The following is a 17,210-nucleotide window of genomic DNA, read 5'->3' as shown; positions in this document are numbered from 1 at the left end:
CTGACATGACCATATTAGGGATCTCCGCTGTCACTGACGTCATACAGAGCAAAGAGGAGAAGAAAGTGTCTGAAACAGAGCATTTCGAGCACTCTAAAGTATGTTTTGAACATACATGGACCTCATGGTCTGAAACTTTGGCCATGTTAATATGAGCATCAACCACTGTAACAGCATAAAAAAGAAAAGCATAATTTGTATCAAGAAAAAGCTGCCAGGTCAATCAGCGAGGATATTAATCATTAGCTGCATCTTCAAGGAATCTATAATGGATAATACTAAAGATTATTCTGATACATTTATTTGTCATAACAGTCGTATTTGCCACTTTGATGGCAAATTGAAACAATGTTTAATCAGGACTGAAACTAACAATTATCTTCAAATTTCCTTAATTCTGCCGGTTATCATTTGATGAAAATAAATAAATAAAAACAAACTGTTTATAGATTTTGTTTAAATCATCAGACGAATAGCAGTAAAAGTAAATCATAAATCTCAGCAGCGATTTACGGTGTAAGTTATCGGCCACAATCACATACCAGTTAAGTGTCGCGCCAGACTCCCATTAACCCATCTCTGCTCAAGCGATTGCCTGCTTACATAAACATCACAAACTTTGCAATAGACATTTTACAATAAAAACGCAACTCGACAATTAATTCGGCACCCATTCAGTGAACATATTCAAACTTAATTCGGTTAAAGCAAACTTTTAAAACTAACCAAAATCCACCCATCACATTCCCACAGAGTCACGCTCCATCAGAAAACAACACGGTGCTGCGCAAACCACTTACAAAAGTTGATTTTTCACTAGTAAAGATGTGTTTAGGGATATTTTTTAAAAAACCGAATTGACCCCGACACCCTTCCTATTCAGGCATCAGCGGGTCAGTGTTTGTATTGAATTCGCTGTGACTTTTCCTCTTTACATAAAAGCAACGGGTAACATAACGGAATCTGGCACGGTCATTCCATCACTCCTCTATCCAAACCGCCTACTCCCAACTGACATTACCTCGATGTGTCATTTCACCCAACTTATACACTTGCTGTTTAAATATGAGCATGTACCTGGACATAGTTGCTTTCGCAGTACTCCGCGACTCTTTCCAGGTTGGTAAAACTGTCCAACAACGCTCTTCGTCCCGCAGGAATTTCCTCCTCCAGCAGCATCTGCAGCTCCGCCATCTTTACATGGCTTTTACTACACGGCTGCAGCGCGCGCTGAATGGATGGATCCTAGCGCCTTCAGGGGCTGTGCGGAAATCTCATTACTGTGATGGCATGAAGAAAAGTGGGCGAGTGGGAGTGCTCTGAGGGACTACCAGGCACAAGTGTAGAGCCCACAGTCGTAAGGTGGGGCCATGATACTGTTTCGTTTGACTGTTTAACCTTCTTTTTAGGGAATGTTAATCAAAGTCACGCAAAACATCTCGGAAACGACTACAAACTGTTATGAAATACATGCAGGAGGTGATGCAAATAATGATGGTAAAAGAGGCAAAAAGAGCTCGGAAATATTACAATTACTTAAAAAACAGCTACAAACAAACAAGGCACACAAAATGACATCAAACGGATACACAAAAGGATGGCTACAGATACATCCAAAGACATGCAAAGTGACTTCCCAATTACAACACACAGCATAAAAAAATGCTGTTGTGTATAAAAATTGGTACAGGCAAAATGGGTAAAATGACCACAAACAGAAAACACACAAAGACACAAAAACTGCAAAGTGATGAGAACACAAAACACAACAGACACACAAAATGACTTCACAGACAAAACTGCTAAAAGGTGCAAACGACCATAAGCAAAAATAGAGGAATGAAAATAATACATACAACATTTACAAGTGGAGTACAAACACCAGAAAGTATTTTATGCTCTTCTGGCGCTTATTCCCCTGCAGAAGTATCAACTGCCTATTACCATATAGCCTTTATTAGTTTATTTGCAAAATCAGTTCAAACACAAAGCTACATTATACAAAAACATCAATGAAATTAGTAAAACAGACTTGGAGTCAAAGACAAAGACACAGTGAGAGAGAAGGTTTTCAGGCCGGAATCTCCAGGTTCTCATCTCCTCTCGGGTAACCCTCCACTTCCATTGTCATCAAAAACTCTGCAAAAGGAAATCCAGACCATCAGCTTACATTTCTACAAAGCGCACACACACTGGCTTGATGACATGTGAATGTCTACCTCGTGTTTTTAGGGTTTGAACATGTTTCACTTTGCTTCTATCTAGTGGTGATGTAAAGAATGACACCTGGAACACAGCAATGCATCAAAAGTATTACTTTATACTTTGTACCAGTGTGTGAATGTGTATGTGAATGGGTGGATGACTGGTTGTGTAAAGCGCTTTGGGGTCCTTAGGGACTAGTAAAGCGCTATTTATTTATTTACCATTTGTACAGCTACATTTAAATGAAAAAAAAAGAAAAAAAAGTGATGTGTCCTTCAGGCTACCTGGTGTATTTGGAGTCCAGGAGACTTCATGTGCGTGTGCTGTGCGGCCAAAACACCTGGCAAATCCTACAGAAGCCTTTTACGATTTCTGTAATTGTAGTTTTATTAACAATTTTTTTTAGTTTATTTCACTGTTTCCACAGGATGTGAAGTATCATTAATGTTTCCTGTTTGCTCAAGAAGGTGTCCCCAAAGTTAAGTAACATCCCTCTGTGTGATTTTTACGTTTCATTTTCTATAAAAAAAAGTTTTTGTAGCTTAAAAGGAATACATATTTGTTATGAGCAATAGGGTATTTTTGTACAAGTAATGCAAAAGACCAGAGAACTGTACTTAACTATATTTGGTTACTTTTCATCACTGGATGATGGAATGTCTCAAGTCATATCAGGTTAGTTTTAGCTAAACTTGCCTTCTGTGTAGTCGATGTCCGGTCGTGTGGAGACGACGGCCCAGGCCACCCCCACCAACAGCGCCACCACCAGGTTCACCACAATCCATGGCCGCAGGATCTGCTGCTCTGAACCAGGAGGCCTGCAGGACATGAGGAGTTAAATAGCAGCAGTGTTGGGGAGTAACGGAATACATGTACCGCCGTTACGTATTTAAAATACAAAATATGAGTAACTGTATTCCGTTACAGTTACCGTTTAAAAAGGTGGTATATAGAATACAGTTACTTTGTTGAAATAAATGGATTACATGGCGGTATTTTCCTGTTTCATATTGTTGCGGGTCAGGACTGTTTGGGTTTTGTTTGACAGCTACGCTCTGTTGTTCCAGGCGGCAGAGTTACGGTTGCCATGGTTACAGGGCGACGCTCTCTCTGCTACTGTGTGTTTCCTGGGTGACAGAGCGCGTTTTTGTTGTTGTTGTTGTTGTGCTAAGCTAATAGGCAGAATGCTACAGGCATAGCCCTAAAGAATGTAGCCTCATGGGCAGTGTAGTCTGTGCTGCAGGGAGAATGGACTGCCATACACGTTATGTGTCTGTGAGTGCAAGGAGGGAGAAAAAGGAGAGTGGAAAAGTAGAGTTGTCATCGAGCAGAAACGGGAGCTGGAAGCATGTAAATATAATAATAAGCACTGCAGCCAAGAAGAGTGCCTGACGAGCCCAGTTGTAAGTAAGCTATTAAGACTCGACTGTACACCGTGTTCGTGTTTTCCTCCGAAACAATAAGTTCCGTTGGAGCAGCCTTTCAACGCCTCTCTCTGTCTCAAACTTGACCCAGACAACAAAGTAAAGCTATTTTTCGGCTAAGAGCCCAACACGGAACCCAACGTATTAGCCAGAGGTCCCTTTACTACGGTTCGGAGCCGCGGACCTTCAGTAATAGTAATAAATCACACAGCAATAGTACATTCATGTAGTTGTAAAAAGCATGATAATATATTAAGTAATCCAAAGTATTCAGAATACGTTACTGTCATTGAGTAACGTAACGGAATACGTTACAAAATACATTTTGGGGCATGTATTCTGTAATCTGTAGTGGAATACATTTTAAAAGTAACCTTCCCAACACTGAATAGCAGTTATTATTTTACCATTCCATGTCAAGATTGAGTCCTCAGGAGGGTTTTCCAGCCATGGTAAGGAGAAAATAGCAGAACTCTGAGATTCTCCAAGTTAAGTTTAATAAAGGAAGTGCATTAGCCTCTTAAAAGTCTTTGGCAATGGAGCCTCAGGTCTCAGTGTTGTTAAAAGGAAGATGTTCCTTTTATGTGGAAATGTGTGAATGTTTTCTGGATACTTTTGGTTTTTAAAAGAGTTTTGTTTTTAAATTTGCCATACAATTAAAATGTAAGTATTACTCAATATATAGAAAGATATTCAAATTAGTTTCATCATGGGAAAAAACAACATTTGACTACAATTGCCTGAAAATGCCTAAAAATGGCTAAAAAATAAACTTCTCATACACATTTAGTGTTCTACTAGAACCACAGAAATATTAATAAAGTATTGTATATAATGTAAATGTAAAACACCTGCTTTTAAACCATCCTGCATCAGATATTTCCTTTTAGCCCTTTAAGCTCCTATCAGTTTTTAAATTCAGTTGCCATGTCAACTTTGATCTTTTTGTGGAAAGTATTGCTTTCATCTGTTTTCCTCTTTGCTTTTCCAAGATCACGCTAAAAATGTTGACTTATAAAAATGAAAACAAAAATCTCACCACAGAGTCTCATTGGCAGTGGGATACAGGTTGATGCGATCGCTGGCCATTTGCTGGCTGAGGGACAGGATCAGGGCTATAAAATACACTGAGCACACAAAGAGAGAAGATGTTTGGATACTTACAGGCATTTAAAAAAGAACGTTTTTTCAGTTTTCTATGAGATCCTGTGAAAAACCAGTAAAAAAATAAAAAATGACCAGGTCCAACATGCCTAGGTTCAGAATTCATTAGCTTTAGATCTACCTTAATCGGCCTTACAATGAGTAATTGTTTTCTGAATGACTTTATCAGTCTCTAACATTGTTGTGGAGGAATTTTGGCCCACTCTTCTTTAAACCTTGGATCTTTCAAGTTTGTAGGCATTTGTTCACGCGCAGCTCTATGAAGCCCCACAGCACTGAGGTTTGAATTTGCTGCCAAACTGGCGATCATTGTTCTTTTACATGACCCAGGGTAAGCCAAATATTACCTGTCAGACAGATGACTTCACTTTTGAATACTTTGATATGCAGAGGCGTTCATGGTTGACTCCATTAGTACAAGGTGTCCAGGTCATGACGCTACAAAACAAGCCCAGCTCAATATCCTTCCACCACTCTGTTTGACAGTTAGTATGAGGTATTTGTGCTGATATGCTGTGTTTGGTTTTCTCTAAACTGTCCTTTGTATTATGGCCAAACATCTCCACTTTGTCTTGTTCCAGAGGTCCTGTGGTTTGTTCACATGTAACTTTGCTAACCCAAGCCGTGCTGCCATGTCCTTTTAAGAGAAAAAGAGATTTCCTCCTGGCAAACTTTACTTTTACTTCTTAAGTTTGCCAGGAGATGTAGCTCTTGGTTTTCCTGCAATTTTTAACTGCACAGTCTGACCGTGGGGGGAATTTGGTGCTATGTCCACTCCTGGAAAGAAGACTTTGGAATGACAGACCAGCAAATTGCTAAAGCCTTTATATAACTGAATTAATCAGGTGCATTTGATTAGCAGTACCTGGGTCCTATTTACTCTTGTAATTTCTATGGAGGGAGTAAAGGTGTATCTAGTTTTTTACAGGACTGCATAGTCCTTAACCACATTAAGGCCTTAACATCAACATCGTCATCATTCTGCTTTTGTCTTGTCTTACTTACAGAAGGAAGCCAGAGCAACAGGATCCAGGGTGAGGAAGCCTCTCAGGGCCATGGAGGCCTTGGCCAGGTTCACTCTGCAGATGATGCAAAACAGCAAAGCTGTTACTTTTCACCTTCTTATTTATTCAAGTCAACAATTCCAGTCCAGCGGGAATTTGGACAATTATGAGACTATTTCTTTCAATTGCTGGTGGAAATACAGGTCTCCAGTACATGTTTCCACCAAGTGCAGATTCTTAATTTCTTTCAAATTATAAGAGCAGTGAATTTTGGGGATTGTTAGTTTAACATTTGAGATGAACAAAATACAAGAACATTGCAATTAAAACAATAAGAGCTGAAAGATATAATGTAAAAATGCATAAGTTGAATAATTAAAGATTCTTCAAAGATAATTAATATGACAAATATTGTATGATAAATATGATAAAGGCCACAAACTGAACCGCACTCCTTTAAGTAGCTTAAATAATGACATGGGTTCCACCTCCGCTTCTCAATGAGAGTGTAGAGGTAGACTTCTGAGTTATTAAACTCACAAACCTGTCAAATGCAGACACAGTGCTGATGGCCAGCAGCAGGTAGAGCAGAGACTGAGCTGGGTAGGCCAGCAGGTGGTACTGCTGCAACAGGTTGGGGAGCGTGGTCATCTGCTCGCCCGCTAAGACGTACACAACAATGATGTTCCACACTGCGAAGCCGGCCAGAAAACCGTGGCAGAACAGACCTATCACCCTGCAGGTGGAGATCACACCACAGGACCACGTTAAACTGGTTTCATGGCAGCTACTCATGCTACTCATTGAAATTGATGTCTTTGTTTCTCTGTGACAAAACAAGAGAAAAGAACTGCTGAATTGGTGTATTTAGGACCACTGCAGTATGGCGGCATAGTATGTGAAATATTTTATATCAGATATACGTTCACCAGACACTTCATTAGTTACACCCTGCTAGTATAGGGTTAGAACTCCTTTTGCCTTCTGAACTTTCTGAATTCTTTGTGGCATAAATTCAACAAGGTGGAGGAAACATTCTGGTCCATGATGACATGCTGATGCACATTTCCTATTCCAGGTGCTCTTTTGGTGCATTATTCTGCTGGAAGCAGCCATTGGAATACAGGTACACTGTAGTGATAAAGCCATGTTTAAATGATGCTTAGTTGGTACTAAAGGGCCCAAAGTTTGCCCACATACCATTACTCCATCATACCCAGCCCAGCCGAACCTTTGATATAAGCAAGGAGGGGTCCATGATTTCAAATTCTGAGCCTGCCAGCCTGTCACTAATACATGCTATACTATCATACTCAGACCAGTCTGTCTGGTACTAAGAACCACGCTGCATTCGAAGTCACTTAAATCACTTCTTCTTCATTCTGATGCTCAGTCTGAACTTAAGCAGTTTGTCTTAATCATGTCTACAAATCTAAATGCATTCATTTGCTGTCATGTGATTGGCTGAGTAGACATGTATAGGATACATAACAGTTTGAAACAGCTGCTGCAGCTAGCTCCTGTATGTAATGTAACCCATTCTATGTGTATGTGTGTGTCTGCAGACCTGAAGCTGCTGTGGACTCGTATTGCAACATCTCTGGTGGTCCAGAGCTGTCGGGGTTCCATGTAGTCATCCATCAACTCAGAGTGTCGGAGATGCTCCACTCGCTCTCCCTGAAACCGCCCTGAACACACACACACACACACACACACACACACACACACACACACACACACAATTATGTTTCCATCACTTCAATTTTCTGGAGAAAATAATCCTAACCAGATCCAAACCTCAGAATCCAGCCATTGTCTAAGAACATAATAATAAACATTATTGGGAGTTAAGTGAACTTGTTTTTAACATTCACAGCTTTACATGTTGACCAGTCAAATTATTCTTTGTCCTGAGCTTTATTGGATGGGGACAGTGAAGATAGACAGATAGAGGAAGACATGCAGCAAACAGCCATAGCTTGGTCTCAAACCCAGGCCTACTGCTCTCTGGCCATACAGCAAATGGTCACCTGCTCACCCACTGAGGTAAACTGGGTGCACCAATCTGACATTTTTAAAAAAATGTTTACATTTTGAAATCTTGAAGAGCAGCAATGACATAAATGATCATGCGGTCATTTCAGAGCCAGCAGTCAGTTAAGCCATGCAACACCAAGTGCTTGGAGAGTGTCTGAGGAGATTTGCAGGGTCAGATGAGGTCAGCTGCCAGTGACCTACATAGACAAGGCGCCTGATGGATTAAAGAGGCCAGTGGTGTGGCCAGGAAGGTAATCCTAATTTTTATTCAAAAAATTAAAAGTAAAACCAACAAACAAAAATTCAAGCAAATTTTATTTTGTGAAATATTACTAGATAATTTATTGGAAAAGTCAAAAAATAAAGGGGGCATATAGGGCTCAGGAGGTAAAGCTGGGCACCTACTAATCATGAGTGTGTGTCAGTGTTCTGTTAGTTTTTAAACTAACAGAACACTGACACGTGTATAGTTTTTTTGTCTGTTATATATAGAACCATGGTCTTGGAGGAATCATGGTCTTCACTGTGTAATGTACCACTGCACATAGTTGAAATGGCACTAAAGCAACTTGACTTGGCTTGGCTTTAACTACATAACTGCCAGTCCATTTACCACTTAAATGAAATGTTCACTGGTCATGTCAAGTCATGGTTTTATTTATAGTATTTAAAGGAAGCAGTTTGTAGAGTTTGAAACCTCTAGATGTTTTTCTGCATTTAGCTGTTCACATTCATGGTCAAAAAATGAGAAGGATCATCATCCTTCTCATCATCTTGCTGCCACGTCGTGTATTTGACCCTGGTAAATCTGATTCATACTCACGGTTCCTCTCCACAAACACTTTGCCAGCCGGATGGCTGTGTCCGTGCGGGGCTGAGAACAGGGAATGCTGGGGGATGGGCGACTGGGAGTCTGTGACGATATCGTCATCTTCTGCTCCCAGATCATTGCTGGAGTGCTCTGTAGCCTTCGCCTTCCTGCCAGGTGACATTGGGAAGAGGGTTTTGTCACATAGCAGCACTAAGTCCATCCATTTATCCAGACTGAAATATGGTACTGTTTTTTAATAACTTTGGTCATTATTAGGTGTGGACACATGGACTGACATGAATATGTACATCCAGTTTCCTCAAAACTCTGTATTTGGTGTTATTGAAGTAGTATAGTTAACCAAAACTAACCTAAGACTACATGTGAAAAAACATTGAACCCCCAAACAAAAAATCAGTTTTTCATCTCCCCTTTTGTTTTGTGAGTTGCCATAGCAACCAGGGACTCTTGCAAGGTGTTAGAAATCCAATGAGTAATTGGAGACAACTGTAATAATCATTATGGCTTTGATCGTGTACGTCTGCATGCTGGGCTTTGTTATCTGGACATTGTTGACTGTTGCTTTAAGCCAAGCTAACACAGCTTTTTGAGCTGATGGTGAGTCCCAGGTGTTTAACCATAGTGGGGTTATCACCTCAAATGCTTATGACTGCCATCTTCTGGATGACTGATAACCTACAAAGACATGCTAGACTATCAGCACATAAAGCTCAGAGACCTCTAAAGGCCAGAGTCTACCAAGAGACGCAAGCTTTTCAAAAGAAACATGTTTAATTTATGAGTGTAAATGGGAAGTAGGTTTTCCTTTCAAAATCAAATCCTCTATATGTTACACAAACAACTCTTACTTGTGTCTTTATTCACACAGACACAGACTCAGTTAATGACATGTCACCTCCACATTTTTGCTCACATTGAAAATAAGGGACAATGTAATAGGAGATAAGTGGAATAAAAGGTGATAACCTCAGCTGCTAGTTTGCTCCATTAAGCTGCCATCAGGTCCTTTTACCTTCCATTACCTCTTATTACTGTCATTTAGCTCATCTCCATAATGATAGCTCTCATTGGCTCATAACTGATCTAAACAACAGGTGCATTGGCAATTTACTGATTTATAGATATGCTAGTACAAATCCTTTTGTTTGTTTTGTTCTTGTAAACCCTTTTGCTGGGATGGCGTGAAAAACAGAGACACACAAACAAAAAGAATGCAATCATAAAAACATGAATATGAAAAATATTACCATTTTCAGTCTTATTACTGTGACACGTTTCAAAGAAGGTGGCACAGGAACATTTAGCCAGTGCATTACGTCTCTTCTTTGTGCATAATGTAATCTGGCATTGTTGTGTTGAAACAAGACCATTCTGGGAAAACATTTTGGGGATTTTGATTTTCCATTACCTGTATATATGAATTTTTACAGCTCACCTTTGCTTTTCAATTCCATATTCATATTTTATAAATTTAGGCTATGAAATGTAGAGGTTTACACGTTAGCTTGGCAAAGGAAAGATTACTGGTTCAAATCCCCTATGAGGTTACATTAAACAAAAAAATGAGCGTTTAGTGACAAAAGACAGACCAGGAAACACTAACTCCAACAGTACTGCTTCCATGATATTATCTTGGTAAGTAGCAGTACAATTACAGAAATATCCAAGAGTTATGTCTCAGTTTACAAAGGTGTTTCTGAATAAACCACAATACGGCTGGAACAATGTCTTTTTATCTATAATGCACATGCTACAGTTGGAGAAAAACCAGCATATCAGCACAATTACGTCACACTGACTGTCAAGCACTGTGGTAAACTAGGCATGAATTGGGCTTTTTCTGCTGCCACAGGATCTGGACGCCTTGCAATCACTGAGTTGACCATGTACTCCTATCATGCAGCAGGACAACATGCTCCTAGTACAGCAGCAAATATAAAGGAGAATGGACCAAATTTCCTTCCTGTGAGAGACTGATAAAGTTATGCAGAAAATGATTACTTTAAGTTATTGCTGCTAAAGAGGTTTTCCTTTCCACTGTTGCTAAGTGCTTATCCATAGGGAGTTGTGTGACTATTCGAGCTTTCTCTGTAATATTGTAGGGTCTTTATCTAACAATATAACACATCTTTGGGCAGCTGTTTTTATGATTTGGCACTATATAAATAAAACTTTGCTGAACTGAATTGAATTGCATTGAACTGAAATTGGTTTTACAAGCTACTGAATCATTTGTTGTGTTTTGCTTATTACCAAAGTCCTATGAAAACATTCTTTTTCATATTACTGCACAGTGACTAAGTTTAACTTTTGACATTGCTTCAGCTAAAGCTAACTGCCACAGTTCACTAATATTTGCTGATCTTTGACCATAGTTAATGCTACTGCTTGTACTTTCCTAATTTGATTCCTGACTGTCACAAATGATGAGTGAACTCTTTACTGAATAAAAAATTGAACGGATTAGTTCTTTGGATGCATTTTTCCATCAGTGATGGTTTTCCATCTAGCTCAAATATGAGGATCTGACCTAATGCTGGTACTCACCTCTTCCTTTTTGTCCTCCTGGTTACAGCGACATTCATTTCTTCTCCATCTATCACTGATTCAGCAATGTTGCCATTTGGCATATCAGCATGCTCTGTTTCATGCTCTGACAAAGAAATATATGATGTGAAAGCTTTAAAGGTCACAGTTGTCAATCATGATTGTTAGCTGAGGCCCTTTATTTTTTTAAATCTCGCTTGTTGTCATGCAGCCCATCATCTAACATCTAGTTTATTCTGTGCCTTTAGAACTCCCACTGCCTCTATGACAATTACAGGAAAACTGGCATATATAGTAAGAAACAGAATGGGTGTAAAGTACATGTAAAAAAAAATCATGCAAATTCTGATCAAACAGACTGAAAGAAAGAATCAGAAATTCAGACGTACTTTTTGTCTTCTGTATAGAATTAGTATTGCCTCTGGATTTGGGTCACAACATTTTACACATAGGTGTTAAAGCTAGTAAAGGTTTTGTTACCAACTGTAGGTGCCTTCTTCTTCTTCTTTTTCTTCTGTGGTGCTAGATCCTGTGGCTCTGGGGTCAAAGGGTCTCTACTGTCAGAATGGCTCCTGTTGATCACTTCCTCCATCTCCACATCCAGGGCGACTAGAACAGAACAAAAGAGAAGAAAACAAAATAAAAATACTGGATGATAGAATACATTTTCATTTAAACTACAGGTAGTAGTGACCAGTGTTGGGGAGTAACGGAATACATGTACCGCCGTTACGTATTTAGAATACAAAATATGAGTAACTGTATTCCGTTACAGTTACCGTTTAAAAAGGTGGTATTTAGAATACAGTTACTTTGTTGAAATAAATGGATTACATGGCGGTATTTTCCTGTTTCATATTGTCGCGGGTCAGGACTGTTTGGGTTTTGTTTGTTCTGTTGTTCCAGGCGGCAGCGTTACGGTTGCCATGGTTACAGGGTGACGCTCTCTCTGCGACTGTGTGTTTCCTGGGTGAGAGAGCGCCTTTTTGTTGTTGTTGTTGTGCTAAGCTAATAGGCAGAATGCTACAGGCATAGCCCTAAAGAATGTAGCCTCATGGGCAGTGTAGTCCGTGCTGCAGGGAGAATGGACCGTTATGTGTCTGTGAGCGCGAGGAGGGAGAAAAAGGAGAGTGGAAAAGTACGAGTTGTCATCGAGCAGAAACGGGAGCTGGAAGCATGTAAATATAATAATAAGCACTGCAGCCAAGAAGAGTGCCTGACGAGCCCAGCTGTAAGTAAGCTATTAAGACTCGACTGTACACTGTGTTCGTGTTTTCCTCCGAAACAATAAGTTCTGTTGGAGCAGCCTTTCAACGCCTCTCTCTGTCTCAAACTTGACCCAGACAACAAAGTAAAGCTATTTTTCGGCTACAGGCCCGACACGGAACCCAACGTATTAGCCAGAGGTCCCTTTACTACGGTTCGGAGCCGCGGACCTTCAGTAATAGTAATAAATCACACAGCAATAGTACATTCATGTAGTTGTAAAAAGCATGATAATATATTAAGTAATCCAAAGTATTCAGAATACGTTACTGTCATTGAGTAATGTAACGGAATACGTTACAAAATACATTTTGGGGCATGTATTCTGTAATCTGTAGTGGAATACATTTTAAAAGTAACCTTCCCAACACTGGTAGTGACTGTCACTCCCTCACCTTCTCCCTGCTCTTCCTCATCAACAACCTCTTTCTTCACCTTCTTTTTCTTGTTCTTGACAGCTGGCATTGTGTCGTTTTTCTGTAAGGAGAACAAAGAGAAAGACAGAAAAAGTCTTTATAAAATCGATCACAAATCTCTCTCAGTGTCTCACAGAATATCTCCCTTTAGAAAGTAATTCAGGTCAGTTAATTCATGTTAATGAGGATATTGAGGTGACTAGTGGTGATGCCAGTTTGAGATAAATGGATTAGGCTGAAGCTCTGAAGACAGGTGGTTAAGAAGCACACCATAAAGCACAAAGCACATGGTTTGGTGAAGAGCACCATTAGTAACACACTACACTGTAATGGACTGAAATCTTGGGGCATCCGCAAAGTCCCTATGCTTAAGAAGGCACATCTAAATGATTCATAGAAGGCTTGGAATAAAGTGCTCTGGTCAAAAGAAACCAAAATGGAGCTCTCTGGCAGGAAGAGGAATGCTGATCATGATCCAGAAAACACCATCCCAGCAGTTAAGCATGGAGGTGGAAACTATATGCTTTGGACTGTTTAGCTGCTGAGGGTAAAAGACGATTTCACTGCATCAAGGGTCACTGGATGGGGTCACGTGAGGTAAAATCAAGGACAAGAAGGCGTGGCAAAAGAAGTACATTAAGGTCATGGAGTGATGTAGCCAGTCTCCTAACTTCAGTCAGGAGAAATGTGTGGAAGGAGCTGACACTTGGAAGTTGCCGAGCAGCAGCAAAAGAAACCTAACAGATTTAGAGTTTCTGTAAAGAGGAGTGGGCCAAAATCCGTCCTGAGATGTGTGCAGACCTGGTGACCAACTGCAAAAAACATGGTATTGTTGTGCTTTCCAACAATGGTTTCTCCACCAAATACAATGTTATGTTTGGCTTGAGGATCAAATAATTATTTTCCCCACTGTAAGTTTAATTAGCCCAACTGAGAATCAAACATAGCGTTTTGTCCTACCTGCCCAATGAATGGAGACACTTTAGGCAATATATTTATGCACCACTCCTAAGGCCTAAACAAAAAGTGCTTGAGTAAAACTGAGAGGATCAGTGACTAGATTACAAAAACTTAGGCTACATTCACACTGCAGGTCTTAATGCTCAATTCCGATTTTCTGATGAAATCTGATTTTTTTGTCTGCTTGTTCACACTACAAATAAAATGTGACAGCAAACACGCTCTAGTGTGAACCCTCAAAGCGACCCGCATGCGCAAAAGGAGACGTCACACACAACGCGCTCTGTTTAGACCCAGACCAAACAGTATTATTTGACTGATGGCTGTTAATATAAAGACTTGTTTCGGACTTTACGTTTCCCAATTTTGCTTTAAGTTGTAAAGTTATTTTGTTATTTAGATATGGCCTAATAATTATCCTTATTGCTGTTTTAGAGAGGAGCGGTGCTTCAAAGGATAGTTGCAGATTTCTGTCAGAATCTACAGATTATACAGTACAAATAAAATGTTCACGTTTCTCCAACGTTGTCTTCCCAGCAGTTTCACTGACATCTACACTGGATGGCCAGGAAGCGTTCATGATGTCTTCTCCGGCGCTTCTCCGGCGCTGATCTGTCTTGTGTCAGTAACGTAAAAGACGGATATAATGCAACATGACCATTGAGTACCACATATGAAAGTGACCCAGGTCGGATTTGAAAATATCGGTTTTTGTGCTGTTCACACTGTCATACCATGATCAGGTATGGGTCGCATAGGGTCAGAAAAGTTGGATTTGATGCGCTTTCGCCTGCAGTGTGAACGTAGCCTTATACACAGTGACTGTGAAGTACCACAGAGCAAATGTAGTGCTGTACAGTAATGTCATAATTTAGCATTTAACTTCCTCTCTATGAAGAAAGGCGGTGGTGGGTTAAAATCCATCATCAAAAATGAAACATCAGTAGCTTGTGCTCACAATGCATTTGAGCAAACTTTCGAAGACTTTATCATCTAACATTTAACTGAAGGAATGATAGACGTGGAAAAAATGAGAGAAGTTGTGTTATAGTAACCTGAGAAACACTGTCAGGTTTAGCAGCTCTAATCACATTCAATATCAGCTACATGTTACTGGTATTAATCTAGTACTGACTGGTTGAAATGTGCTGGTATTTGACTTTTAATGTGTTCATATCAATTCTGATGTCAGAACAAAATGTGTCTCTGTGGGGTTGTTAAAAATACATGTTAATATAATTTTGACCACATTCAAGACATGTTATAGACTTATTAAATCTCTGGGTAAAATTAATGAATGAATGAATTCATGAGTATAAATCAGCTTGTAATCCTGCAGAACAGCAAATTGGTTTCAGTGTAACTGCAATTGGCTGGTTAATTGTGGTAACTGATGTTATCTCTAAAATTTTTCCATATCTCTAAAATTAGAAACATCATGTCTCAGCGTGATTCTGAAAAAACTAGTTCATGCATTTATTACGTCTAGGCTGGACTACTGTAATCTATTATTATTACTCTGTCATAGACACTCCCTAAAAATCCTTTGGCTGATCCAAAATGCTTCAGTGAGAGTACTGACAGGGACTAGAAAGAGAGAGCGATATTCTCCTATAATGGACACTGCAATAAGACCAGGCTGGTGGGGGCTTCCAATGATGCAGAGTTTTTCTTCTTCACTCACTTTTTTCCCACTCACTATGTGTTTATACAGCTCTCTGCATTCAATCATTAGTTATTCTCTTCTTCATCTTGTTTCCCTCCCGTTGACCCCAACTAGTTGTGGCAGATAGCTGCTCCTCCATGAGCCTGGTTCTGCTGGAGGCTTCTTCCTGTTAAGGAAGGACGTGTTTCCTTTCCACTGTCGCCAAGTGGTTGCTCAAAGAGAGTTACTTGATTGTTGGGGTTTTCTCTGTAGTACTGTAGGGTCTTTACTTTAGAATATTAAAAGCTATGATCCCTCCTTCATTTGTTGTCACATATGATCCTATTCATAACATCTATAGATCACTTGTATGATGATCTTTTAACATTGTTTTTACTTTTATAAAAATTTCTTATTTGAGGTGTGCTTTTCTGCAGATATACTGCAGAATTGGAAATTTACTGTGTTGTGATAGTCTGGCTGTTGTTGTGATTTGGCACTATATCAGTAAAACTTAATTAAACTTATTAAACTAGTAAGTGCACTGGGAAGTATTCTAAATGTACTAAATTAAGGACACTTTAGTCTACTTTTTAATTTGTTATGGCAGCGCTCTTCATAATTTACTGTGCTATTGAACTGATTAACTGATTTATGGATGAGTGCTTCACATCTGTACTTAATTTTATGCATTTTTCAAGTATTTTTTCAAGTGTGAACAGATCACATGCTTAAAACTTGCTTTGTGTCAATTTGGGACACAATGGAAAGGGCACTGGTGATGAGACTAACCGTCAGGGTGGAAGCTGGACAGTGTGACTATATTCAGTTCAATTAAATTTTATTTATATGGCGCCAAATCACAACAACAGTCGCCTCAAGGAGCTTTATATTGCAAGGTAGACCCTACAATATTACATACAGAGAAAAACCTAACAATCATATGACCCCCTATGAGCAAGCACTTTGGTGACAGTGGGAAGGAAAAACTCCCTTTTAACAGGAAGAAACCTCCGACAGAACCAGGCTCAGGGAGGGGCGGCCATCTGCTGTGATTGGTTGGGGTGAGAGAAGAAAGGGTAAATGCAGTGGTCTGGGTTTGAGTCCTACCTGAGGCCCCTCTCTGTGTCCTACAGCATTTTCACAAAATGAGCTACGGAAGCCAGACTTCCTTAAAAATAGAATAGATATTAGCCTAATAAATGTAACAACTTTGACTCAACCCTCAGTTAAAGTTTTGTAAGTGTACAGAATAATCATTTTAGCGTGTATCTGTCCTTACCTGTGCAGCTGAGTGTGTCTGTGGCTGTGCAGAGAAAACACCACAGACCGTCCTCGTCTGTTTCTGATCTTATCCAGCTGAAGGAAAGCTTCTCAGTAAAAACTCCCCTCTCTTAATTTAAAAGAGGAAATAAAAGACGAGAAGGTGGGGCGAAGCAGGAAGAAGACATAGAGAAGGCAGCTAGCCCGGCTTTGAGACTTGTCTTAGGGTTTAGAGTGACAGGCGGATCATGTGCTGAGCTGTGCTTTGTGGTTGGCGGATCAGTTGTGATGTCACCTGCTGGCTGCACTTCAAATAAGCCATGGATGCTGATAATCTCTCAGTTGTTCTCTCGGGAGATCCAGTCACTGGTTACGCTGCAGCTCAGTCATCACGAAAAAGAACCAGGTCCAACTCTTCTCTGTCCTGTACCTTGATACACATATTCC

General features: G+C 39.9%; 2 protein-coding genes across 5 annotated transcripts in view; both read right to left on the bottom strand.

Moving 5' to 3' along the window:
- LOC134645720 (abl interactor 2-like) overlaps positions 1–1,343 on the bottom strand; it is a 31,000-nt gene extending 29,657 nt beyond the window's left edge. For all 4 annotated transcript variants that reach the window (XM_063499274.1, XM_063499271.1, XM_063499273.1 and 1 more), the window contains exon 1: positions 1,078–1,343. In XM_063499274.1, the coding sequence (XP_063355344.1) occupies positions 1,078–1,194 (117 nt within the window). In that variant the 5' untranslated portion in view covers positions 1,195–1,343. The remainder of the gene's footprint in view (positions 1–1,077) is intronic.
- Positions 1,344–1,506: 163 nt separating this feature from the next.
- LOC134645721 (transmembrane protein 237A-like) lies at positions 1,507–16,988 on the bottom strand. The gene is made up of 11 exons (XM_063499276.2): positions 16,783–16,988; positions 12,875–12,956; positions 11,694–11,822; positions 11,214–11,319; positions 8,658–8,812; positions 7,365–7,485; positions 6,342–6,533; positions 5,799–5,872; positions 4,669–4,756; positions 2,902–3,023; positions 1,507–2,139 (listed from the first exon to the last, which is right to left on the bottom strand). Exons 2-11 carry the CDS (start codon positions 12,942–12,944, stop codon positions 2,072–2,074), a joined length of 1,125 nt encoding a protein of 374 aa, XP_063355346.1. The 5' UTR covers positions 12,945–12,956; positions 16,783–16,988; the 3' UTR covers positions 1,507–2,071.
- Between the last annotated feature and the right edge of the window lie 222 nt (positions 16,989–17,210).

This window comes from Pelmatolapia mariae, linkage group LG16_19 (assembly GCF_036321145.2).
Source record: "Pelmatolapia mariae isolate MD_Pm_ZW linkage group LG16_19, Pm_UMD_F_2, whole genome shotgun sequence".
Lineage (NCBI taxonomy): Eukaryota > Metazoa > Chordata > Actinopteri > Cichliformes > Cichlidae > Pelmatolapia > Pelmatolapia mariae.
Note: the sequence above shows the minus strand (reverse complement) of the source record. Positions and strands in the feature narration are given on the sequence as shown.